This window comes from Peromyscus leucopus, chromosome X, assembly GCF_004664715.2.
Source record: "Peromyscus leucopus breed LL Stock chromosome X, UCI_PerLeu_2.1, whole genome shotgun sequence".
Classification (NCBI taxonomy): Eukaryota; Metazoa; Chordata; class Mammalia; order Rodentia; family Cricetidae; genus Peromyscus; species Peromyscus leucopus.
Window position 1 is genome coordinate 95,863,161 of NC_051083.1, and position 25,467 is coordinate 95,888,627.

At 46.7% G+C, this 25,467-nt stretch overlaps 1 protein-coding gene and 1 pseudogene across 9 annotated transcripts in view; both read left to right on the forward strand.

The window, feature by feature from the left end:
* The first annotated feature begins 403 nt into the window (after positions 1 to 403).
* Positions 404 to 1,052, forward strand: LOC114698295 (annotated as a pseudogene).
* Positions 1,053 to 13,993: 12,941 nt separating this feature from the next.
* The window catches only part of Tmem164 (transmembrane protein 164), a 167,686-nt gene continuing 156,212 nt past the window's right edge, over positions 13,994 to 25,467 (forward strand). The window contains exons 1-3 of one of the 9 annotated variants that reach the window (XM_037199009.1): positions 20,117 to 20,342; positions 20,894 to 22,871; positions 25,183 to 25,374. Coding sequence is in view for 3 of the 9 variants with exons in the window: in XM_028876964.1 (XP_028732797.1) it covers positions 15,142 to 15,528 (387 nt within the window). In the remaining 6 variants the exon portion in view is untranslated. Of the gene's footprint in view, positions 14,153 to 14,422; positions 14,554 to 14,870; positions 15,529 to 15,817; positions 16,162 to 20,116; positions 20,343 to 20,468; positions 22,872 to 25,182; positions 25,375 to 25,467 lie in introns of those variants that run through there. The other 8 variants (XM_037199010.1, XM_037199011.1, XM_028876964.1 and 5 more) reach the window with 8 other exon arrangements.

A 25,467-nucleotide genomic window follows, 5' to 3' on the forward strand; every position in this document is an offset into this window, starting at 1 on the left:
GTGGTGTGTGTGTGTGTGTGTGTACTAATACTTGAAATATTACCTTATATGAAATTTTGGTTATACTTATTTGTGCATATTACTTGGAACATAGCAACACTCAATTCACATTTATCGTAACAATAATGGTAACAAAAGCAAAGAATGTAAGGAAATAGCACACGTAGAAATGAATCTTCCACAAGAGGTACAAGGTCTTCCATCTTCCATGCATCTGTGGCTAGCTTAGCCCGTAACGAATCAGTTTATGTCTGTATTCAATGAAGCGATTCCTTCATTAGTGTATCAGGGTCTAGATAGAAAAGAGAAAAATGAGCTAGGAATTCAAGTTTTCAAATTGCAACCTAAATTTGTAAGGTCAGCTCTTTCACATTAATAATCTTCCTAGTTTCCCAGGCGGCTGCCGAAGATGGCGGAGAGGCAGGTTCTAGTGCTGGATGGCCGAGGCCATCTTCTGGGCTGCCTGGCGGCCATTATGGCCAAGCAGGTACTGCTGGGCCGGAAGGTGATGGTTGTGCGCTGTGAGGGCATCAACATTTCTGGAAATTTCTACAGAAACAAGTTAAAATACCTGGCATTTCTCTGAAAGCGGATGAACACCAACCCCTCTCGAGGCCCCTACCACTTCCGAGCCCTGAGCCGCATTTTTTGGGCACACTGTGCGAGGCATGCTGCCCCCCAAGACCAAGCGAGGCCAGGCTGCCCTGGGACGCCTCAAGGTGTTGGATGGGATCCCTCCACCCTAGGACAAGAAAAAACGGATGGTGGTCCCTGCCGCCTTCAAGGTTGTGCGGCTGAAGCCTACCAGAAAGTTTGCTTACCTGTGACGTCTGGCTCATGAGGTCGGGTGGAAGTACCAGGCAGTAACAGCCACTCTGGAGGAGAAACGGAAGGAAAAGGCCAAGATCCACTATCAGAAGAAGCAGCAGCTCTTGAGGCTACCGAAACAGGCGGAAAAGAACGTGGAGAAGAAAATCAGCAAGTTCACAGAGGTCCTCAAGACCAATGGACTCCTGGTGTGAGCCCAATAAAGACTATTTGCTTCAAAAAAATAATAATAATCTTCCTAGTTTCTTTGAAAGACTATTATTAAAGCTAGAAGGGAATTCAGAAGTGAGTGACTAAGAGTCTGATAGATCCTAAAAGAGAAAATGGAGGCCCAAAGATTGACTGATGCTAGTTGAACCAACTCTGGTGTCCAGATCAACGGTCTGTTTCTATACAGTATCGCTCCTTTCTTTATGACGTGGCTTTCTGAAGTTTGTCAGCCGTGTTCAGTCTCAGTCTGAAAATATTAGTGGAAAATTCCAGAAGGAAACAACTCATAAGTTTTAAATTCCACACCTTTCTGAGTGGGATTTTGGGATTTCGCAGTATTCCTCCCTAACTTTACAGGACCATGAAAAATCCCCTGATGCATTGGCTCTTTGTTACCCCCACTATTCTACTCTGGCAGTGCTGGTGTTCAGGTGACTTGTGTCTCTTAGTAATGACTCCAATGCGCAAGCATTGTAACGTTACAATTGAAAATTTTATTTAACTTATTATTATTATTTGTGTGTGATGGTATGTGTGAACGAGAGTGCTCACACGCCACAGCACTCACGTGGACGTCAGCGGACAACTTCCAGGAGTCAGCTTTCTCCTTCCACTGGGTTCCAGGAATCAGACTGAAATCAGAAGGTTTGTGCCGCGCGCGCGCGTGCTTTTACCCCATGAGCCATGTATCTCCCTGGCACTTACGCTGCTGTTTAGAGAAGCTGCAAAGAGCTGCCTTTAAATTGAACAATGAAAGGCTGCTTTGTAGTTTTATTTAAACAGGGCCTCGGTATGTAATTCAGGATGGCCTCTAACTCCTGTTTCTTTTCCTTCAACCTCCCAAGTACTTGGGTTACAGATGTACACCATAATGATCACCTAAAAAAAAAAAAAAGAAAAAGAAAAAGGCAAAATTCCTTGACATGATAAGAATGAAATTACATGCCAAGGAAAAGGAGAACAAAATTATGCTTAGATTGCTAAGGTCTATGGTAAAAATAAATCTACCTGTAAAACTGTGAAGAGGGGGAAATTTCATGTTAGCATTGCCTTGTGTCTCAAACTGCGCAAGCTATGGCCATGGTGCTTAGTTTCGGTGGAAAAGGCAACAGAAAAGAAACATAAACATAATGGATTATATGAGTCAGTGTGGGTCTCGGAATGTATCCCCTGTATATAAGGATGGACCACTGTAGTTTCAATTTTGAAATGATGCTGTCCAGCCAGGCTTTCCCAGCCTATGCCAAGGGCCAGGCAAAACCTGAAAGGTTCTCTGCTTTGCCCAGTATTCCTCAGCAACATTGTTTTGACCCTATTTGAACTCATGACACTTAACCAAAGACTTTTCTTGAAACCCCTGGAAGAAAGAGAGCTGTCTCATGGCTTTGTGATGTAAGTAGCCAAATAATGCCAAACTGAAGTTTGGATGACAAGGTAAGTGGTAGTTTAGAACTAGAAGCCAAGAAAATATTTTGTCAATGACAAAATATAATGTATTATAATATATAATATATAATGCAATCATTCTAGATTATAAATAAAAGTTTTAAGTGTGTCAGGGTGTATTTAAAGTTGCTTTACATCACACCAAAACCTTTTTAGTGCTTCCATCAATTTTTTTCCCTTTAGTATGTACATGACATATGTATCTAAAATGGCTGTCCTGTGAAAGCCTAACTTTCCTTCTAACTTTCATGGGATTCGATGATGGCAGTAATCTTTGGAGCAGATAGGCCAGCAATATACTTAAGAACCTATTTGTATGCCGGAATGATAGAGCACACCTTTAATCCTGGCACTCGGGTGGCAGAGGCAGTCTGTGAGTTCCAGGCCAGCCTCGTCTGTCTACATAGCAAGTTCCAGGACAGTCAGGATATATGCCAGGGGACACTGTTAAAAACAGCAGAAATAACACCACCACCACCACAAACTCCTGTCCAAAACTCAAAAGAGCCTTATGTTTGTATATAATGTTGTTGACTCTGGGAATATTCTGGAAAAAACGAGGAATGCCTTTCTGCCAGCTATGAGGAAAGCAAAACAGGAAGTGGGTTATAACAGGATAAGGACCCAAGGTTTTTATCTGGGCAGTTGTGTCTCCTAAGATAATAATGCTTGTCTCAACCTGTGTCTCTGTCTTGTATCAGTAGCTTTTCTTGTCGCTGTGGCCAAATACCAAGCAGGAAGTAACTTGAGAGGATTCCATTCCGCTCCTGGTTGAGGGAGATAACAACAGTTCATGGTGGTGGGGAAGGCATGCTGGTGGGAGCAGCCTGCAGATGTGGGAGTGTGCGGCAGCTGTTTAGATCATGGGGAGTCCGAAGCAGAAAAGGAACGCAGCATTCCTCAGGCTTTCTCCTTTTGACTCTTTCATTCAGTCTGAGCCCCTAGGCAGTGTGATGATGCCTATCATCCTCAGGGTGACTTTTTTCTCAGTTAAGCCTCTTTGGAAATGCCCTCATAGACCTACTCCAAGGTATCGAGGTGTTTTTTAAAATCTAATCGAGTCTTCCAGGAGTAGTGGCACACGCCTTTAGGCCTAGCACCAGGGAGACGGAGGCAGACAGATCTCTCTGAGTTCAAGGTCAGCGTGGTCTATATAGTGAGTTCCAGGACACCCATGGCTACACAGAGAAAGAAACCCTATCTCAAAAAACAAAAATCCAGGCCGGGCAGTGGTGGCGCATGCCTTTAATCCCAGCACTCGGGAGGCAGAGCCAGGCGGATCTCTGTGAGTTCGAGGCCAGCCTGGGCTACAGAGTAAGTTCCAGGAAAGGCACAAAGCTACACAGAGAAACCCTGTCTTGAAAAACCAAAAAACCAAAAAAAAAAAAAAAAAAAAAAAAAAAAAAAAAAAAATCCACTCAATTCTGGGGAGTAAGTGAAAAAGTTATTGCTAGAAGGATCAAGTAGGTTAGAAATCAGAGATCTAAATAATAAGAGAGAAGCAAAACACCCACAGGCTGTTAGGTAACCATCTAGAGAAGTTAGCTTCATATCTGGAGACTGCAGTAGATGTAGGAATAGAGTTCAGATATTGACGGAAACTTTTAAAACTGGGCAGCAAATGTAGAGCTCGGTGGTAAAGCACTTGCCTAGCATGCATAAGGTCCTGGGATTGATCCCAAACACCACAAAATGAAATACAGCCAAGGCCAGGCATGGTGGCACACACCTGTCATCCTAGGGACTTGGAGGGCTGAGGCAGGAGCATTAATCAGTCAAGTCTGGGAGTTTGAGGCAAACCTGGATCACATAGTAAGATCATAAAATGAAGCAATAAGTAAAATGAAGCCAGAAAGAAAATGTCAAGATTTTCACTCTCTCCCTCTCAAAACTGCCCTCCCCCCCCCCCCGGCTATTTTTTTAGATACTGGGATTTGAACCAGGGGCCTATGCACTTTAAGCATATACTCTACTGCTGAGCTACATCATAGCTGTTATTAAAGGACTCTGCTGGTAACAAGAGCCCAAGTGATCATTGCTTCTGCTGAAGACCTTGAGTGGTGAGGAAGAGGAAGAGTAACTCGCAGCAACATGACTAAGCCATTTGTTTACTTTAGTGTTTTGAGACAGGATCTCACTACATAGCTCTGGCTGGCCTGGAACTCAGTATTTTAGACCAGGCTGGCATTGAACTCACAATGATCTGCCTGCCTCTGCTGCCTGAGTGCTGGAAATAAAGGCCTGCACTTTCACCATGCCCATGACTAAACCCATTTAACGTGGTTGCAACCATGGATCTAGAAGTCTACACATTTGAAAGGGATATTGTAGGATATACCTGTAATTCCAGAACTCAGGAATCAGGGGCAGGACGATCATGTGTTGCAGGATAGCTTGGGCTACATGGCAAGCCCCTGTCTTACATATGGAAGGATGGAAGACAGGACAGGCCCAGGATTTGCGTGGGGTGAAAGGATCAAGGAAAGACAGGGAGAATAGCAGTCTCCATTTGGTGTTATTTTGAGGTCAGCCAGGGCATTTTGAGTGGGGTATTTGGAAGAGAGAACTTTCTTGTTATTATCAAGAAGTATCCGAGGGAGGAAAACCCTGTGAAGAAGAAGCTTGTTGGCCTCAACCATTTTGAGGTTGGAAGTTTAAACAGCATGGACACAGCCCAAGCAGAGGCCTCATGACAAACAGCCCGAGTTCATGTCTGAGGAAGTGATCAATCGTGTTGTCAGACAGAGAACTAGAGAGAGTGTGTAGAGCTAGGCTTGATCCTTTTAAAGAACCGTCTCCCAGCCCCCACCTTGAGAGTTAATCTAGAGTTGCTCAAGAACTACTTTAATCTTTTCCAAGGGCAGATCCTCCAATGCTTATGGACCTCCCTCTAGGTCCCACCTCTTAAAGGTCCCATTTCCTTCTCCTACATTGCTACACTGAGGACTCAAGTCTCCAACATATCAAGTCTTGGGAAACAAACTGCATCCAAAACATTGCACTGGCCATGTAGTTTCTTGCCCAGCCCACACCTCTTAGCCAAATATTGACCTTGAATTAGAAACTATGTGGATCAAAATTCTTCATTAAAAGAAACAATAAAAGTAAAAATAAATGAAATAAAAAGAATTCTCCCTGTGATATTTATTTTTAATTAATTAATTTTGGTTTTTTGAGACAAGGTTTCTCTGTGTAGCCCTGGCTGTTGTCCTGGAACTCGATCTGTAGACCAGGCTGGCCTTGAACTTACAGAGACCCACCTGCCTCTGCCTCCCGAGTGCTGGGATTAAAGGCTTGCACCACCACTGTCCGGCTTCTTCTTGTGATCTTAAAGCCCATAAAGCTGCAATCTGTGTAGCATATACCTTTTATTTACTTGTGAGAGCTGGATTTGGTGTTTCCTACCATGTGTGAGCTTGATACATTACCAAGATGTTCGAGCAGTTCTATGGGACTATGCTATGCAGGCTCCACTCTTAATATCAGCTTTGAGCCGGGCAGTGGTGGCACACGCCTTTAATCCCAGCACTTGGGAGGCAGAGGCAGGCGGAACTCTGTGAGTTTGAGGCTAGCCTGGACTACAGAGTGAGTTCCAGGATGGCCAAAGCTACACAGAGAAACCCTGTCTCGGAAAAAAAAAAAAAAAGTATCGGCTTTGAAAACACTGCTGGAACTAAAGCTTGGGGGTGCGGTGGGAAAAGGCTCCCCAGAAGCAGTATTTGCCAGGCCTCTCATTAAAGCCCTGTGCTAGCTGGGTCCTGAGTCTGAAAGTTTAGCGTCTCCTACAATCAGCATTTGTTTCTGAATATAAGACCTGATCTGACAGGGCATGATGGTACACACCTGAAATACTAGCCCCCAGGTGCTGGAGGCGGCACAGTTCTGAGTTCCAGGTTAGGCTGGACTACATAATTTGATCTTATAACAAAAGGAAGAAAGCAATACCAAAACAAGAATTTTTTTTTTTTTTTTTTTTTTTTTTTTTTTTTTTTTTTTTTTTTAAGAACCATGATTTTCGTCATGCCTGTGGCTCACGTCTGTAATCACAGCACTGCAGAGTCAGAGGCAGGAGAACTGCCCTAAGTTTGGGGGCTACATAGTGAGTTCTAACCTGGCCTGGGTTACAATGGGAGACCTTCTCTCAAAGAAAGGAAGAGGGACAGGATGAGCTGAGAGAGAGAGACGGAGAGGAGAGAGAGACCGACAGAGACAGACACAGAGAGATAGAGAGAAAAGATAGAGAGAGATCGACAGACACAGAGAGGAGAGAGAGAGAGAGGGAGAGGGAGAAAGGAGAGGGAGAGAGAGGGAGAGGAGTTGTTTTGATGAACTTCAGGGAGAGAATGTTGAGCATAAGGAGCTAGTCACAATAGCAAAATGATTCCATTTGTGTGGCATTCAAGGCTAGGCCACATGAATAGTGATGAAAATCAGAGCAATGGTTACCTCTAGAGGTGAGGATTGATTGGGAGGTGTGCCTGAAGATCTGAATGGTGATTACGGGGGTGTATGCATTTGTCAAACTCACCAAGCTGTACACTTAAGACTAATAATGCATCTTAGTGGATGTCAGGTAGCCCTGCCCTGCATAGAAAGAAAAAAAAATTAAATGCAGTGATCTTTTCACAGATTAGCCAGCTCTTCTACCAAGAGCCTCTGCAGCATTAGCTCTGTGGCATGGTCCCCTGAGAGACAATATTGTATATATGCTCAGGTCACTCGCTTTGGAGATCGAAGATCTGGGACAAAATCTGAGCTGTTGCACTTGGAGGCAGTAAGATCCGATTTTCTGTCTGTAAAATAGGAATCACAGCAATAGGAATGATTGATATAAATATGTATAGTGACTATGTCTCGGGCTGTTTGGTCACAAAGTTTAAATGAGATGATTTAAGTGAATCACTGGGCCACTTTAATGGGTTTGATCATCCATAATGAAAAGGTAAAACTATTTTATTGCACTTATGTGCATATGCATACACATGTGGAGTTCAGGAGACAATCTTTGGGAGTCAAATCTCTCCTTCTGCCATGTGAGGCCTAGGGATCGAACTTAGGTAGTTCAAGTAGGAAGTGTTAGTGGCTAGCACCTTTTTAACCAATGAGCTATCCTGCCAGCCCCCAGTGTGTATATGGGGGGGGTGAGGCTTGAGGACAGAACCCGGGGCCTTGTATAGTAGGCAAGCATTGTCCCACTACACAAATCCACAGCCTCTAGGTTTTCTAACTTTAGTGACTAAACTAGTAGTTATCTATCTTTTTTTTTTGAAGTCCCATTGTGAGGTCTTACTTCCAGAGGTTCTGATTATGTTGGTCTGATTGGCCTGAGATGTGACCCAGTACTTGTGTTTTTTTAAACTTTTGTTGCACTTATTTATTTATTTATTTATTTATTTATTTATTTATTTATTTGAGCGTGTGTGTGTGTGTGTGTGCACACACACACTTGAGAACATGTGTATAGCACAGAACACTTGAAGTCAGAGGACAAAGTGCAGGACTTGCTTCTTTTTCCACTCTGGGAGTCCCCAGGATCAAACTTAGGTAGTCAGGTTTAGCAGCCAGCCCGCTCACCTGCTGAGCCATCTCTCCAGCCTGAGACGTGGTGTTTTAAAGCAGCAGCCAGAGGATTCTGAAGTGTAGCCACAGCTGGTCTTCATGGGGTTAGATTTATTTGCACCTCCAAATGGGCTGCCTCTTTATCCAGGAGACGTTCTTGGTCATTCCAGCTCCTAGGGTTTTTTTCTTTTCTGAACGAACTCCGAAAAAAAAAAGACACATAACTGTCATCCAACATAAACAGACAACTATGGAGTGCGGGGCTCTGACTGTTTCCATATGTAGCACTCCCTAGATCAAGACACTGAACAGGACTAACATCTTTGATGGCTTCCTCCTAGGGTACCTTCCATGGTACATATCATGCTGACCTTTCTCGCTATAGATGACTTTAGCTTTGTTTGAACTACCCCTGTGCCACATCTGGTGTAGTGGGGGATTTGACCTGACTGTGGTGACAAGGGAATGAAGAAAGGACAGACACAGACACACAGAGAGAAAAGCTGGGGTCAGGTGGAATCTGATGATGTGGCACCAACTACAGCAACAATCGGAACCTCCACTTGTTTATTATATATATAGCATGTAGAGGAAGCCATAGCTAATCTCAGTGGATGCCTATAGGCGGGCAATCTCAGGTTGTAAGCAACTAAGAGGAAGAGGCTGCAGTTGCTAGTTTCTGCACACATTGGCCGATCACAGTACACACTTGTATTTGGACCAGAGGCTTTGCTATTTCCATGGGTCTGAAGCATTGGGTCCTTCATGTAGCCGTCCATGTCAACAACACACACTCAGAAGTTCACTTGCTCTTTACACACTCACGCATGGCTTCCTTAGCTCCCCCACATCCCTGATTTTCAGTTTTGTTTTGTTTTGAGGCAGGATCTTGCTCTATAGCCCCAGCTGGCCTGGTACATGCTAGGCTGCAGAATTTGGCTTCAATCTCTGATGGTCCTGTCTCAAGTCTCTTGCTGCTTGAGATAACGGGCAAGTACTACCACACTGCTCTACCTCTGAGTTTTGGTCACTCCCCAGACCTTACCTGCGTAGGTCATTCGTACAGGCAGGATTTGCTCTTACCTGCTTGGCTTTATTATTCACCACCCCTATGTGTTATTATTTAACCTTTCTTGTTCATAAGTACTCTGTAGGGTGGATCTTAAGCTCCTTAGGGCAAGAATTGCTCACAGGCCCAGAGCATTCCTCTGCACATTACAGAGATTCAGTGACTATGTAGAGAAAGAATGCTGGTGTTGAATGAATGGGAGCGGGGAGAAAAAAGTAAGCAGACAGACCAAGACAAAGGCTTCTCTCTTCATGGTCCTCCATCCACATGTGGCTCAGTACTCCTGATAGCCCTTCACAGAACATCAGGATTGTGCATTGTTTTTGGCTTGCGCTTGACTTGCGGGTTTGTTGTGTGCCTTTTCCTGGGGGAGATGTGGACAAGTATCTCTTCATCCCAGATAGGGCATTAATAATAGACAAAAAAAAAAAAATCGTTCCACTGAAGTCTAGTTTAGTGAACTAGTGAGTTTATCTGGGCTTCCTTAAGGAGCATGGGTGACTCAAAGGCAGCTGCCTCACTGAAAAGCTCACCCAGCATGGGGGACGGCTCAGCTCAGTTCAAGCCACATCCCTGGACCTCCCCACACACAATTTGCAGGCAACTGCACTGGATGGAGTCTTCTCTTCCCAACAGAATTGTTTACTGTGTATCTAACCTTAGGAAGTGCTCTTGTGCATCTTGTAACTTTGTGAGTTTCCCAGCATTGTAAATTTAGTTAGCTTCTCAAGTCTTAAGAGGCTCCCTCTTCCTTCTCTCTCGGGAAATGTTTCAGTTGGGAGGAAATAGCTACACAAAACAAGGTTTCATTGTAGACAGAAGGCAGGCATAGATTCAAAGAACCACCTGCCTGAGGAGAAAGTTAGATGCCCAAGTTTAACTTGAGAGTCTAACAAAAGAGAAGGCCCTTCCGGTGGGTGACCTATACGCTCCAGGAAGTCACCTGAGCTCATAACTGGGAAGACGCTTTAGCCCAAAGAATTTAGGAGACTGTCTATACAAGCAGAGAGGTGACTCATGCCACCAAACCGGGAGATCAACTATCTGTCTTAAGACAGGCCTGAGAAGACAGGGAGGCAGATTATATAGAATTATACCTTTTTATGGCCTACAAGGATCTCAGAGACTATTGTCAAAAACATCCCCAAGAAGCCAGGGAGACTTGCATGTCTTTTATCCCCAGCGTTCTGGAGGCAGAGGCAGGCAGATTTCTGTGAGTTCCAGGCCAGCCTGGTCTATGTTCTGGGACAGCCAGGGCCACATAGGGAGACCCTGTCTCAAAAACAACAAACAAACAAACACCACCACCACAAAATACTCCTCACATACACCTACCAACTGCCTCCACCCTTGGCCCTCCTCTCCTCGTCCACTTCCCCCAGCCACACAGGTCCTCAGGCCACTACTGCCCCACCTCCCAGCATTCCTTCCCCGCCCCACCCCCACCTACTCCTGCCTCCTCCCCACCTCTACCCCGCACCCAGCTTCCTGTCCTCTCCCTGTCCACCCAGCTGTCCTCCCAGCCCAGCCTCCCTTCAGGTTCCCTTTTCACCTCAGGCCACTAAGACTTCTTTAGGAGCCCATGGCCCAGCAGGCAAAGGGACTGGCTGCCAAGCCTGGAGACCTGACTTGACCCCTGCGAAGAGAGATGGTGGAAGGAGAGAACTGAATCCTGCACGTTGTCCTCGGACTTCCAAACACATGGCATGGTGCTCCAGTGTCCAGTGCTCACACAGACTAAACAAGTCCCGTGATTTAAAAAGATACCCTCTTAAAAAGTAAAATCGGTTTCTTCTTGTCAGTGTTTGGAGATCAACAGGCTCTCCCAGCAAAGAAATATGGAGACGTTTGTCTGAAGATTTGGGTTGTTGTTTGTAAAATTAGACCCATCATTTCAGTTCAGTTCTTGCTTGCCTCTTTACCTATGGGGACAATAGTTTCTTTGTGTTTCTTTGGTGTTTACTATGTGTCACTCGGTTAGGTGCTGAGGGGTGTGCTTGTGTAGAAAGGATTAAGACCCTTGCATGCTGTCGAAGAGCTGGGTGTGGGAGGCAGGCCTCCGAGAGAACAATGGAAGGCAGTATGTGATTCAGAAGAAAATGAGTAGTGCAGGCAATAAATGCTATACAAGTTTTGAGGAGGGAGGGGGATCTGGGGACGGGGTGGGGGACTGAGAAGAGTGTGAGTTTCCATGGGTATTGGAGGATGCTTTGCTTCCGCAGATGTGGGGGAGGGCACAGAAGTGAAGTGTGTGTGCCCACACACTTAAAGGCACACGCAAACACCCTGCTTGTTAACAACAGTCTTCAGCGGATACTTTCTATGTATCAGACACTAAATAAGTTTTACAGAATTCAGCTCATTTGAATGTGCATAACCCTATGATGAATTAGATAGCACCATCTTTCAATTAATAGATAAGAAATGGAAGCAATGAGAGGTTGGGCAAATTACTCAAAGCTACAGAAGTAACTGGCATACATAGGATTAGTTAGAATATGAATCTTTTAATCATTTTTAAAGATTAATTGGTTTTTATTTTATGTGTATGGGTGTTTTGCCTGCATGCATGTGTTGTTCTCCACATGCTTGCCTGGTGACCAGAGGCCAGAAGAAGGTGTCAGATACTCTGGAACTGGAGTTACAGATGGTTGTAAGCCACCATATGGGTGCTGGGCATTGAACCCAGGTCCTCTGCTAGAGTAACAAAAACTGTTAACCACTGAGCCATCTGTCCAGCCCAGAATGTACACTTTAAAAACATTTTGGGGGGCTAGAGAGATGGTTCAGCAGTTAAAAACACTGACTGGCAACTCTTGCAGAGGCTCCAGATGTGATTCCTAGCAGCGACACAGTGGCTCACACTTTAGTCCTCTGTGGGAATTCGGCACGGAAGTGGAGCTCAGACATACATGCAGGTAAAACATGCATGCACACATAATAAAAATGAAGAAAAGATTGAAGAAAAACCCACTTTGTCTAACCTATGAAAAAAGAAAAAGGAATTTGTGGCTTAGATCAAGAAGTTGGCTTGGTTCCAGTCATGAAAGACAGTCACTTTTTTTTGCAGGCACAGGAGTGGCTAGGCCAAATTCCCTCCTGAAGGTCAGCATGGAAATGAGAGGGATTAATGAAGCCATTACTGAGAGCTATACCCTCCTCTTTACTTCTTTGAAGATAGGAACGTGAGGCCGCCAGATGCTGCATTCCACAGCCAGGAGCTCCCTCGCCTTGTTCTTTGGTCCTATTGCTGAGATTTAGCAAAACACCTAAGGAGAGAGCCAGTGAGCCTCTGAACTGAGTCTTGTTTGTTGCCATTCTTTATTAATTAGCACTTGGAAAACATCCTGCCTATGGTGGATGCTTCACAAAGCTTGAAGTCAGAGGAGCTTGCCTGGCTGTATTTGTTAGGGTGGAAAGGATGGGAGGGTATTGGCCTGATAAAACAGACGACTGTATTTTACATTTTAAGACTGGCATGCAGCCAACATCTGAAAGTGTTTCCTAGGCAAGGTGCCTAACTGCGTTTTTTTTTTTCCTGTATATTCTTCTAACTTATGTGAGTCTTCAATAAATATTAAACCAATATGAGGTACATTCTGAGTAGTCCTTTCCTTAATTCTTGATCCTAAGAAGAGCCAACACAGTCACTAAGTAGAAAGTGCCAGGGAAGAGGGGGCCCCTGGACACTAGCTAGCACTCACTTTGGCCAGGCTGCTTTTTCCAAGGCGGGGTTAGGAAGCAGCTGCTCTCATTTGGGGAGGGAGGAGGGAGAGAGGTCAGAAGACTTCCTTTCCTGCAGCTAGTCTTTCACGGACTGCACGCGGTGGAAGACAGGGAGACTGAGAGGGAGGGAGGAGGGAGGCAGACACACAGAGAGGCCGAAACCGAGAGACAGAGAGAGAGAGAGGGAGAGGGAGAACGAGAGACACAAAGAGACAGACAAAGAGAGAGAGGCAGAGAGGGAAAAAGAGGCAGAGAGAGAGACGGCGGGGGGGGGGGGGAAGGAGAGAGAGAGAGCAAAAGAGAGACAGTGCAAGAGAGACCCAAGGGAGAGAGAGAGCGAGACACAGAATAACAGACAAAGAGAGAGAGGGAAAGAGGGGGAGAGAGAGAGAGACAGACAGACAGAGAGAGAGAGACAGAGGGGGGAGGGAGAGAGCAAGAGAGGGCTAGGGTGGTTTGTGTAGCTGGGTGAGAGAGGAAAAACATCAGAACTGGGTTAGAGGAAGTCCAGGGAGAAGCCCCCAACTTAGGCATTGAAGAGGGAAGTGAGGCTGTAACTAGAAGGGGCGAGGGACGATACTTTTATGGTCTTTCATCAATGTCCCATTTCAAGGCGGAAGGGAGGAAGCGGGAAGACCATACCCAGCACACTCCAAAAGTCAAAGCCTGTCCAGTAGTTTTGCAGCCTTACTCCTAGAAGTTAGCGAGGGCCAGCTGAGTGCCTAGTATGTGTCCAGGTGTACAAAGTAGTGATCTGAGAACCGGGTCACCTGAGGAGTTAGTCCACCAGGCTTAGGTGGGGAGGTGAATTGAGTCACAGTGGCGAAGGAGCAAAGCTGTGTACGCGTGCACGCATCGAGTGCAGAAGACCAGGCAAGGAGAAGAAGGAGGAAAGAGGCAGGGATGGGGCCTCGGGAGGGCAGCAGGGTGGAGGGGGAGAAGAGAGGAAGCAGGGCGGGGGGTGGGGGGGAGTCGAGGACGAAGTGGAGGGAAGACGGCGAGGCGGGGCAGTGGTGGCTTGAGGACGTGTGCATGTGCGGGGGGGCGGGGGGGGACGAGGGTGGTGGTGATGGTGAAGTGGACGGGAGGAGGGCCTAAGGTGGAGGGAGTTGACGACGAGGGGGAGGAGAGAGGGAGGGGAAACCGGAGGAAGCGAGCGGCGGCTGCTGGGGGAGGAAGGCAGGGAGGAGGAGCCGTGAGCCGCGGCGGTGGCAGCGGCTGCTGCAGCCGCCTGGGGAGCCCAGCCGAGTGCCGCCGGGGGTTGCGGGGAGACGGAGCGATCGGTCGAGCCCAGGCGGCGGGGCCGAGCAGAGGGTGAGTGGAGCCCCAAGGGGACGCGGCGGCCCGTCTCTGGGGGCCGGGCGAAGAGGAGCGGGAAGATGCGGCGGCGGCGGGGCGGAGGGTGGCGGCCCCATGGCTCGGCCCCTGGCTGGCCCCGCTTCCCCGCCCTCCCTCTCAGTTTCCTCCCGTCGCCCGCCTGCGCCTAGGGGGCTGGTCCCGGGCGGGCCGCGGGCTGAGGGTGGCGCTGGCCCGGAGGGCGGGCGGGATGGGCCAGGGGGGGTGGAGCTGGTGGTTCGGGGTGTACCCGGGGGCGGGAGGTTGGACCGGGACCGCTCTAAATTGGCTGGAGAGGGGGCCCCGTCGGCGGCGAAGTTGCTAGCTGGGGGCAGAGACGGCCACGCGGTTGCAGGAGTAAGACATCCCCCTCTCGTGGAGTGCGTGAGACGAGGAGTCCGGCGTCCCTGCCCTCCCCGTCGCCCTCCCCGCCTGCCCGGCCCTGCTAGCTCCTCTCCTAGCCTCCGGTGTCCCCTCTCTCTCACCCCCGCCCCTGCCTCCTGCTTGGCTCCCTCGGCAGTGCCGGGTCCCCTAGGTCCCCGCCCTGATCCTCTCGGCCTCCAACTTCCCTCGACCCCTGCTTGCTTGGCCACGACTCCTGTTCCCCTTTTCTTCCCTCGCTAGTTACCCCTCCCCGCTTCGTTAATTCCCGTGCAATTGCCTCTTTGAGACCTTTTTTTCCTCTCCTTCCTTTTAGATTGGCCAACGGCTCCTTTCAACCCTGCCTCGTTGGTGGCCACTGGAGAAGCGCGGGGGGCTCCCCAGACAGCCGTGGGGACAAGTTAGAGCCAGCACTTTACCCCGGGCCTCGCGTGTAGCTTTCCCTCCCCTGTTCTAGGTACCCCAGTGTCCAGAGGGGGGTGCGGGTGTGCCCTCCTTAATGTTCCACCGCCTGGGCAACCCTTCGGTCTCGTGTTCCATCTCGCTCTTGCTTCCTGTACCGTAGTCAAGTGGAGCCACTTTGCATCATGTCCCGGTATAGCTACCAAAGTCTCCTGGACTGGCTCTATGGGGGTGTCGACCCCAGTTTTGCAGGCAATGGGGGCCCCGACTGTGCTGCCTTCCTGTCTTGGCAGCAGCGGCTGCTGGAAAGTGTGGTGGTCCTGACCCTGGCCCTGTTGGAGATCCTGGTGGCCCTTCGGCACATCCTGAGGCAGACGGAGGACGGTAGGGGTGGCCGTGGCAGCCAGCCACAGCAGGTGACCCAGCGGCCAGAGGAAGGCAAGGAGAGCCTGAGCAAGAATCTGCTCTTAGTAGCCCTGTGCCTGATCTTCGGGGTGGAGGTGGGCTTTAAGTTCGCCACCAAGACCGTCATCTACCTGCTCAACCCTTGTCACCTGGTCACCATGATGCATGTGAGTCTGTTGACTTTTTCCTGGGCAGCCTAAGTGATAAAAATCATTTGTGTGCTCAGGACACTAGTGTAGAGAGCACTTTGTCCCCTTGGGAAGTGGGACCCTTAAAAATGGTTTTCCAACCAGCGGCTGCCTTTGTGCTAACTTCAGCGTTGGTTGCACAATGGATCAGCCCTACAGCGGAGGTAAAGAGCCCTAGAAACGGCTTGCACTCCGAGACCCATGCCCCCCCCGCCCCTCCTCCCCCCCTTCCCCCTTCCTCCCTCCCGCTCCAGCCCTGCTGGGGCCTGGCCTTTTCACCAGCAGGAAGTCCAACCCCAGCTAGGTGCCCCTTCAGAATCACATCTGTGGCCCATGGCCCAGCCCTCTTGCCTTTTGCAGGAGTTTCCCCCGGGGCCTGGTTACACGCGTTCCTGGAGGTGGTTACACAAGCTTCCTTGTCTCCACTGTGGTACATTGGGGAAATACTTATAGGGGTTTCTCTTAAGGACTCTTTCATTTGGGAGTTTATGCTCTTAGGGCGAGGTCTGCTTTTGGGTTGTGAGAAGCTTGAGCAACCCAAAGCTACCAAGAGCTCTCTGAACTCGGCTCCATGCTGATTTGTGAACTTTAGGTTGGAGATCTCGATTGGAGGTGAGAGGGTATTTACTTTTTTCAAACCTGATTCTCTGATTCTGTCCTCTAGTCATGCTCCAAGGGTACTCAGAGAGCTGATTTCTTTTGCTTTCCTGACCTCTATTCATTAGTTATGCTAAGGCGAACAAATGGTATTGAAAGGGGAAATTGCCAGCAAGGTACGCATAATCGGTGTGAGGACCAAAGAGGGAGACTTCTTTACTCAGCCTGCTCAGGGATATTCTGAAGCTATAAATTCATGGGAACGAGGAGAAAGGGAAAGCAATTAGGTGTTTTTACATTCCCGGCTGTGGAAAACTTTGTGTGTTTTACTGGGGGTAGTTTTGAAGCCCGACTTTAGCATCTTTATTGCTTTTATATTTGTTGAAGGTTGTTCTCAGGAGAATGCCGACAACTCTGCTTAGAGCAGGAGGTTGAGATTATTATTCTCACTTTACAGCCCCTGCAGGGTTCAAGGATAGAGGTCGCTTGCCTCAAGGCAAACGATGGATTAGAATCAGGGATGGAAGGGAACTCCTTTGGAGTTGCAAACCTTCAGCTTTCAACTCCCAGCTGGCAGAGGGTGGGGAGGCCATCTTGTAGGACTTTGCTGGATACTTGGGGCTCATATATTTGGTAGCCCACTTTTCCTGGAAATCCATTCGGTTACACATTCTTGGCCTCAGTTTCTTGATCTATAAAATGAGAATGACCTTGGCCCCTTGGCATCTTGCAGATGGTAAGAAGGTGTAGATAGCTCTGGAATAAAGGGGACATTATTGATTGGGTCACTAAAAAGCATGGAAAAGAGTTGGGGTAAGATGGAGTAGGCAGCAGTTTTTTTTTTTTTTTTTTTTTTGAGGGCTTCTTGTGAAGGGGTGCCATTCACAGCAAGTCCAGGGTTGTCCTAGCTAGACCTTCTGTGCAAATTTGACCAGTCCTCTTTCTTGTTTCTTTTGAAATGAATGGCCTTTTTGTTAATGAGAGGAAACAATGCGTCTGAGCTGCTGTTGTGTATGCCTCTTCAGACAGGAGTGCTTTTTTAGGAAGGCAGGTGGTAAGGGTCAGAGGGCGCCTCTACAAAGGGGTCTTGAGGCCTCTGGCAACCACAGATTTAGAAGGTCAACAAAGGGCTAAATTCAGCCTCACTGGGGCTGCTACTGGTGTGATGGCGTCAAACCTGGCAACGACCGTGATTTTTAAAGGAAAAATTTTAGAGGCCTTTAGAAAACTCTGGAGCCCTACTTCTGGAATTAATTAGTTGTATGGCTTTGGGGAAAGTCGCCTTTCTGGGCCTCAGTTTCTCTACCTGTAAGATGGGACAGAATTGTACTCCTAACCCTTGACAGTATGTTCTGTGAGTCTTTTTTTTTTTTTTTTTTTTCAGAGCTGAGGACCGAACCTAGGGCCTTGCGTTTGCTAGGCAAGCGCTCTACCACTGAGCTAAATCCCCAACCCCTGTTCTGTGATTCTTTGTCCCATAACTAATGGGACAATGACAAAAGCCTTTGAAAGGCTTTTGACTTCCTTGTGCAAAACAGGGAAATTGGTCTCCTTTGTGGAGGTCAGGTAGCCAGCCAGTCCACCCTTAGCTTTTGCTCCACATGGCTCCCAGTAAAGTGAAATTGTTGAGGCGACCTTCGGGGTCATATGCACTTGATGTCAGGACAGATAGATGTTTGGGTGACTACAGGCTGATTTCTTGTCCTCATATATGTGGCTTTTTTTCCCTTTAGCTTTTGCCCTGAAGCTATAGGGTGGACACAGGGAAAGGACTCATGCTGATACATTTTTGCAGTGTCCTGGGGACACTTTACTCCTTTGTCCTCTGTCCCCAATCACTGCTTTGTACCTACATCGGCTTTGGTACATCCAACTTTCTAGTGCCTTCTATGTGGCTCTTCCTTAGAAGCAGGACTGTATGGATTTTTTAAAGTTGATGAGAGTCGGTTAAAAAAAAATTAACAGCAGATGGTAGCAACCAGTGTTATGACTTGGATGCAAAAATGACTAATGATAGTTTGGAGGACTACTAATACCTTACATTTATCTAGCACTTTACGGCTCACAGGCACTTTAATATGCATTATCTTATTCGAGGTTGTGATAGATCAGCTTAGGCCCGGAGAAAAAGATGTTAAAATGTTTTCTGTGATTGTGTCTATTGCAAAGGGGAGATGTTATGAATCAGTAAATGCTTTTTGCAAGTGAATTAGATGAATTAGGCTCTAATGCAGCGACAGACCTCGGAGATTAGAAGTACTGACCAGCCAAGGGGGATGTTAGCTGAAGTGAAAACCGGTTTCAAGGTGGACATGCTTATGTTTGATAGTGTCTCTTAACTCCGTGACTCCGTTTTGGCTTTCTAGAAAGTTCTTTTCCAGTAGAATCACTAAGTGTAACAAGGGCCATGTTACTTTACGCCAGGAAGTAGAGGAGTTGGAGGGAAATTGGTTCCTTTCTCCAGCTCTCATTTTTCAGTCTGCAAAATATTCATTTGCAACGCCTTGTTACACAGACCCTCGTCACAGCCCTGCTGTCTTTGGGTGGCTGCCAACTGGAGTAACATAAGGAAGGGCATAACTTGCGTCTGAATTCTGTCCCTGATTAACATTCCTGCTGTTGAGTTTCGTTTTGGTCTCATGTGATTTCTCTGAGGCTTGAGGATTGTAGACGGATAGTGGCTTGGAGGATTACATTGGTACCAGCCCACAGCTCAGTTCCAGGTTAGCACAGCATTGTTAAACCCCGTGCTAAATATCGGGTCTGTCTGCCAACTACACCAGTCAGGATTGCTTCAAGCATGGCCACTCAATCCTCTTTTGCCCATGAATTTTGGCAGGTATGCATTCCGGGGAATGAACCTACTGAGCCATTGGTCTGTTTATCCAAAAATCTCCCAGCAGTTTAGTGGCACAGGTGGCTTTAAATCTCAGCTGCCACAGTGGGAATCTCGGATTAGTCGGGAGAGATTCTTGTAGCTGTTTAAGTCTGAAAAAATCTACAGTTTCTCAGTAGAAGAGGTAAAATGCCAGACAGGCTAGATGTGATGGCAAATGCCTGCAATCTCAGCACCAGGAGGTTTAGGTAGGGGGATGGCCCGTTCAAGGCCAGTATGACCTACATAATGAGACTCAAATACAAATACAGTCTGGTTGGTTGTGTCTGTAAAGAATAGGGGGTCTACGACTAACTTTAACTTATTGGTTCTTTGTTTTCTTTCTTCTTTGGTTCTTTTAATACATTTTAACTTATATTGTTTTTCTTGAATACAATTAGTGTGTGTCTTAAGAACTTAATGAAAAGATCTCCTTTTTCATGCTTTGTTTAATTGTAAAATTTCTGTGGGTTCTGAATGAGTCTGTGTTAACATCCGGTTAGGGGCTCAACTTAGCCAGGTACAACCCTTGCAGCTTAATATTCAATGCCTGTACACAGGAAGCGGGCCAGGCATTCAGCGAAGTCTAAGTCATGATAATTGACCTGTAGCTCCCAGCCAGTATTTAATTTTTAAAAAAATTTTGGTTAGCAATTCCAAGCCCCCTCTTGTTTTGTAAATTTACTTCATTAGTGCATGTGTGTGTGTGTGTGTGTGTGTGTGTGTGTGTGTGTGTGTGTCACACATACCACAGTGCATACACAGAGGTCAGAGGTCACCTTCCAGATGTTGGTTATCCTGTACATCTACTCTAGGTCCCGGGAATTGAGCTCAGGTTGTCAAGCTTGCCTGACAAGCACTTTTATTCTCGGAGTCATCTCTGCAGCCTAGGCCTCTCATTTTAGAATTGTGTTGGTTATTACATATTCTGCCTTTAAAAATATAATATATTAGAGGTTTGATTTCCACCAGACAGGGCTTTCCTGCTTTGGGTTTGCTAAAGTTTAATCCCCCGTCTTTTCTTTCTCTCTTTTTCTTTCCCTCTCTCATCCTCCCTCCCCCTCCCCCTCCTTCCCTCCTCCCTCCCCCCTCCCTCCCTCCTCCCTCCCTTCCTTCCACATGAGAACTCACCATGTTGCTCTTGCTGGCCTGGAGCTCACTTTGCAGATGAAGCTGGCCTCAAACTCACAGACTCACATCTGCCTGCTTCTGCCTCCAGAGTGATGGGAATAACAATGTGGGCCCCATCTTGCTAAAAGTATGGAGTGGTCTGTCTTCACAGAGTCTGAGCTTTGGGCTGGGCTGGAGCCCAGTTGGAAGGGTATGTGTTGTGCACACTTGGAACTCGAGGTTCCAGCCCCAGCACTTGATAAACCCGGCACGGTGGCACATGCCTGCAATCACAGTACTGGGGAGGTGGAGAGAGGAGGAGTCAGAAATTCAAGGCTATCTTCAGCTACAAAGCAAGATTGAGGACAGTCCGGGATCCATGAGACCTGTCTCAAAAAACAGAAACAAAACGAAACTGAGTTTTTGGTGGCACCCTCTTTGACTTACTGAACACTCACTGGTACATTCCATTTGCCATTTGATGGGTTCATTTTAGAGAAAATCAGACAAAGAACTGAGAATGAGTCTTTCTCTTCCCCCCAACTTCAGATCAGACTCACTTCCTCACTCCCCATCTGTTGTCAGGAGCACTGATTACTGTTCCTACATGGCATTGATGTTCATGGATCATGGGTGGAATGAGAGATCCAGCCATTTGCTGATGGCTGTATCCTCTGTCATCAGACCAGGAGGCCATCAGGGAATGAATGTTTATATGGGCCTTGGCATTGAGACATGACGTTATTTTATTCTTCCCTCCAGAGAAAATGGCAGAGAATCCCCCCATCTTTCATCGGTCCAGTCTTTAGGAGACTACATTCATTATACATAGAGATGCTGTGGACTGGTGGGTTACGCATCTACATCTAACACTGGGGTTGAATAGTACGATGCCTGTGGCCTTCTGTGGGAACCTGAAGAAATTATTTAACCTTTTCCTTTCCAGATCTACACCATGAAAATGAATACAGGGAAAGCAAAGCTTTTTAATCTGCTAAATAACTGTATAGTCACTTAACCCAGAGAAGAAGCTGGGCAAAGCTAATCTGAATGGCAGATGACCAATGTGGTTCTACTTTAATCTCCACCCCTTCTCACTTTTCCCGATGGCTGCTGAGATCCATTCTTCCAATAATGCCTGTTGCTTTTCTCTGGCTTCTTGCCCACGTCTCCATGCCCTTGTAATGCACAGCATGCAAAACTGGGCTCTGTAGCGCTTAGGGTCCAGCCCATAGCAAGCAGGGAGGAATGCTTTTCCCTCTCAGCCTGTGAATACAACCCAACATCATCACGCTTGCTTTTAAATAACAGTATGTCTCTGGCTCCTGCTCAGTACCTGATTGCAGGCTCGCTGGATTTTGTTCCCTAACCGCACATCCACCACCTTCTCGGTCTTCATGGGGCTTGTTTTCGATTCGTTCTCTCTGCAAGTTCTCCTCTGAGGATTCTCCTCTTTGAAACCTTTCTAGATGATCCTGACCTGACTCCAGTTATTCTTGTCATTCTATTAAAATCATTTGTCCTCCTTTCCCAACCCTTCTCAGCACTTCTCAGAATATTGGGCAAGGGGTTGGGGTATAGCTCAGAGGCAGAGTTTGCGTGCTTAGCATGCATGCCTCTCTGGGTTCAATTCCCAGCACCTCACACACATTTTTTTTTTTTTGCTGTTGTTGTTTGGTGAGGGCTCTTGTTTTTGTATGCTTATTCAGTTCCCACTGTTAGCAGGGACAGTTTTTTTTTTTTAATAAGAAAAGGCATGTAATAGTTTAATTCCATGTCATGCATGATTACAATGATGTACATGCATGTTAATTGTTGTGGGCCTGGATAATGGTCATTAAGTGACTGACAGACTTGATGATGTTTTGTATCCCCCTGCCCCCATGGTGACCTGTGTTCCCTTGAGGTCTCATGGACATGGTTCTTATGTCTGTTGTGCCCAAGGAGTTCATCTTTGGATCTGTTTGTTTGTTTTTTTGAGACAGAGTTTCTCTGTGTTGCCCTGGCTCTCCTGGCACTAGCTCTGTAGACCAGGCTGGCCTTGAACTCGCAGAGATCTACCTGCCTCTGTCTCCTCAATGCTGGGATTAAAGAGGTACACCACCATCGCCTGTCTCTGATCTGTTTTTGAAATAGCCAGAGGACAGAAACAGGCTCAGTTCTAGAGCACACAAGTCTTACAGAAGTTCTACCACAAACAACCCGTTATTCAACCATGGCCCGCTCTGGATCCAAAGTATAACTTAAATCCAGATCAGGAAATTAGGATGCTGGTCTTTATCCCTTGGCAGACATCTGGGCACTTTAATTTCTTGCTTTACTATAGAAATAAAAAGAATGTTATTAGGCCAGTGACTCACTCTTCTTTTTTTTTTTCCTGTACTTTTGAGTGGTAGCTCATTGTCATTGTGTCTACTTGAAATATTCTCAATAAGAGCCAAGTTTTTCAGCTTGTCCTTGTCTTTCATATCTTTTTATTATTATCATTTATTTTGAAGTACTGGAGAATGGATCCCATGCTTTGTGTGTACTAGGTAAGTGTCATGCCAGCGAGCTATAACCAAGCCTCGTTTTTTGCTGTGTGCATATGCTTTGTTACATTGAGAGTACATTCGTCTCAAAGGTCCCTATCTGGCCAGGCTCAAGAGGCATGAAGAGAGCTATGGATATGGAGAGGAGTGATTAGCTGGTTATAATGCAGATGCCTGACTCCCACTAGAGACACCTAAGCAGGTCCAGGGTAAGGATGGCATTAAGATTTTTTTTTTTTTGAGATAGGCTATGTAACCCTCTATGTAAGTAACCCTGGCTGTCCCAGAACTTACAGAGATCTGCCTGCCTCTGCCTCCTTAGTGCTGGGATTAAAGGGATGTGCCACAAGGGGTGGGGCTGGCTTCTGAATTTTGTTGGGGTTTGAGACAGGGTCTCACTGTGTAGCTCTGGCTGTCCAGAAACTCAACTACATAGTCCAGGCTGGCCACAAAGTCACAGAGATGTGCCTGCCTCTGCTTCCCAAGTGCTGAGATTAAAGGCATGTGCCATTACACTCAGATTTGCATCATGAATATATATATATATATATGTTTTTATATATATATATATTTTTTTTCTCTTTTTCATTTTTTTTTCTTTCCTTTTTTTTTTTTTTTTTTTTTTTTTTTTGGTTTTTCGAGACAGGGTTTCTCTGTGTAGCTTTGCGCCTTTCCTGGAACTCACTTGGTAGCCCAGGCTGGCCTCGAACTCACAAAGATCCACCTGGCTCTGCCTCCCGAGTGCTGGGATTAAAGGCGTGCGCCACCACCGCCCGGCTTTCTTTCCTTTTTTTAGAAACATGGTTTCTCTGTGTAGCTTTGCGCCTGTCCTGGAACTCACTCTGTAGACCAGGCTGGCCTCGAACTCACAGAGATCTGCCTGCCTCCTGAGTGCAGGGATTAAAGGCGTGCGCCACCACCGCCCAGCTCTGCATCATGAATTTTAAAGAAATTCCTTGATGGACTGGGGGTGTGCCCAGCATGAACAGAACAGCACTGTGTGATCAGGTCTAGTGGTCATACTCCAGAAATGGACTGTCTCTCACAAAAACAAAATACCCCCAAACTAAACTCCCTCATAGTTCAAATGTTGGGTAGTCTTGGGTCCCATTTGGGGTGACATCTGGTGGCTGAAATAAGTAATAAGTGGTCGTGCGTGGCCTGTGGGCAAGCATTTAGGCTTCTGAAAGCAGTGTATATAGGTTGGTAGTATAGGCTATATAGGTAGTTTAGGTAGGTAGTGTGGCTGAAGTGAGATGGTGAGGACAAGTTTTTGTGAGGGAAGTGTTAAGGGAGTTGTTATCATTAGAATATTTCAGGCCTTTGTTACCCTCTCGTTCTCCATTTCTCTCCTCTAGGCCAGTAAGTTCTCTCAACTGCGAGGAGGCCATTTTGACACCTGGTTGCTGCATGCTAGCTCTCTGTATGGGAGACTTTTGTTTTAAATGGTTGTAAGAATTTATTCCTTCTTAAACTTTTTTTTTGAGATTTTTATTTTATGTATATGGATGTTTTGCCTGCATGTATGTCTGGACACCACGTGTGTTCCTGGTGCCTGCTGGAAGTCAGAAGAGGGCCTGAGATCTCCCCAGGACTGCAGTTACAGATGGTTGGGAGCTACCATGTGGGTGCTGGGACCCGAACCTTGATCCTTTGCAAGAGCAATTCTTTTTTTTTTTGGTTTTTCGAGACAGGGTTTCTCTGTGTAGCTTTGCGCCTTTCCTGGAGCTCACTTGGTAGCCCAGGCTGGCCTCGAACTCACAGAGATCCGCCTGGCTCTGCCTCCCGAGTGCTGGGATTAAAGGCGTGCGCCACCACCGCCCGGTGCAATTCTTGAGCCATATCTCCAGCCCCAAATTTGTTCATTCCTATATTCATTTAATAAATGTTTATGAATATCTGTTGCATGCCAAACATTGGTGCCAGGCGCTGGAGATTCAACAATAACTAATAAGTTTAGATGAGAAAGACAAGACTATGGGTCAGCTAATTTATAATGTTATGTGTAAAGTCATACACCCGAGTGAAACAGAACAGGAAGGCGTTTTCTACAATGCATTTAAGGAAGATTTTTTTCTCCTTGAGATGACATTTGATTTGAGCTGGCACATGTAGGAGGCATGTTAACTTCATGAGAGCAGGGGCCCTTGGTAGTCTTCTCTGTTTGAGGACCTAGAATGAGGCCCAATAAAGAGGGAAAAGAAGAGAATTCTGGACATAAGACACATGGTCAGTCATGGAAGCATAGGCCTTTAGTCCTAGTATTGAGGAGGCATAGGCAGGCTGATCTCTGAGTTTTATGCTATCCTGGTCTACATAATTAGTTCCAGGCCAGCCAGGGCTACATAGAGAGAGATCCTGTCTTTAAAAAAGAAAGAAAGAATGTGTTAAGGGCTGAGGTTGTTCATGTTCAAGCTAAATTTGATCCTGATCCCTGCTAAAACAAAAAATTCTAGACATACTGCTGCTGCTGCCTCCTTCATATGACAGTGTCTCAACTGTAACCTTGCATCTTATCAGGGTCACATTTCCTGTTTCTTCCTCGCCAAGGCAAGTGAAGCTTTAAGAATGCTTTGTCATTTCTGGGCCATTGATAAAAGTCACAGATGTTCATGAAGTTTCATTAGGGGATATGCAATACAGAGAATCGTGTTCTCTGCCCTGTCCCAAGGAAGACCCATGCCGTCAAGGACAGATGCCCAGAACATTGAGGTAAGTTAGTGGAGATGAGTGAAGATAGCATGCACCCGTGTACAACCTGGGGGCGATTATTTAGTTGTTCATGAGATGGTTGCCCTCCTGAAT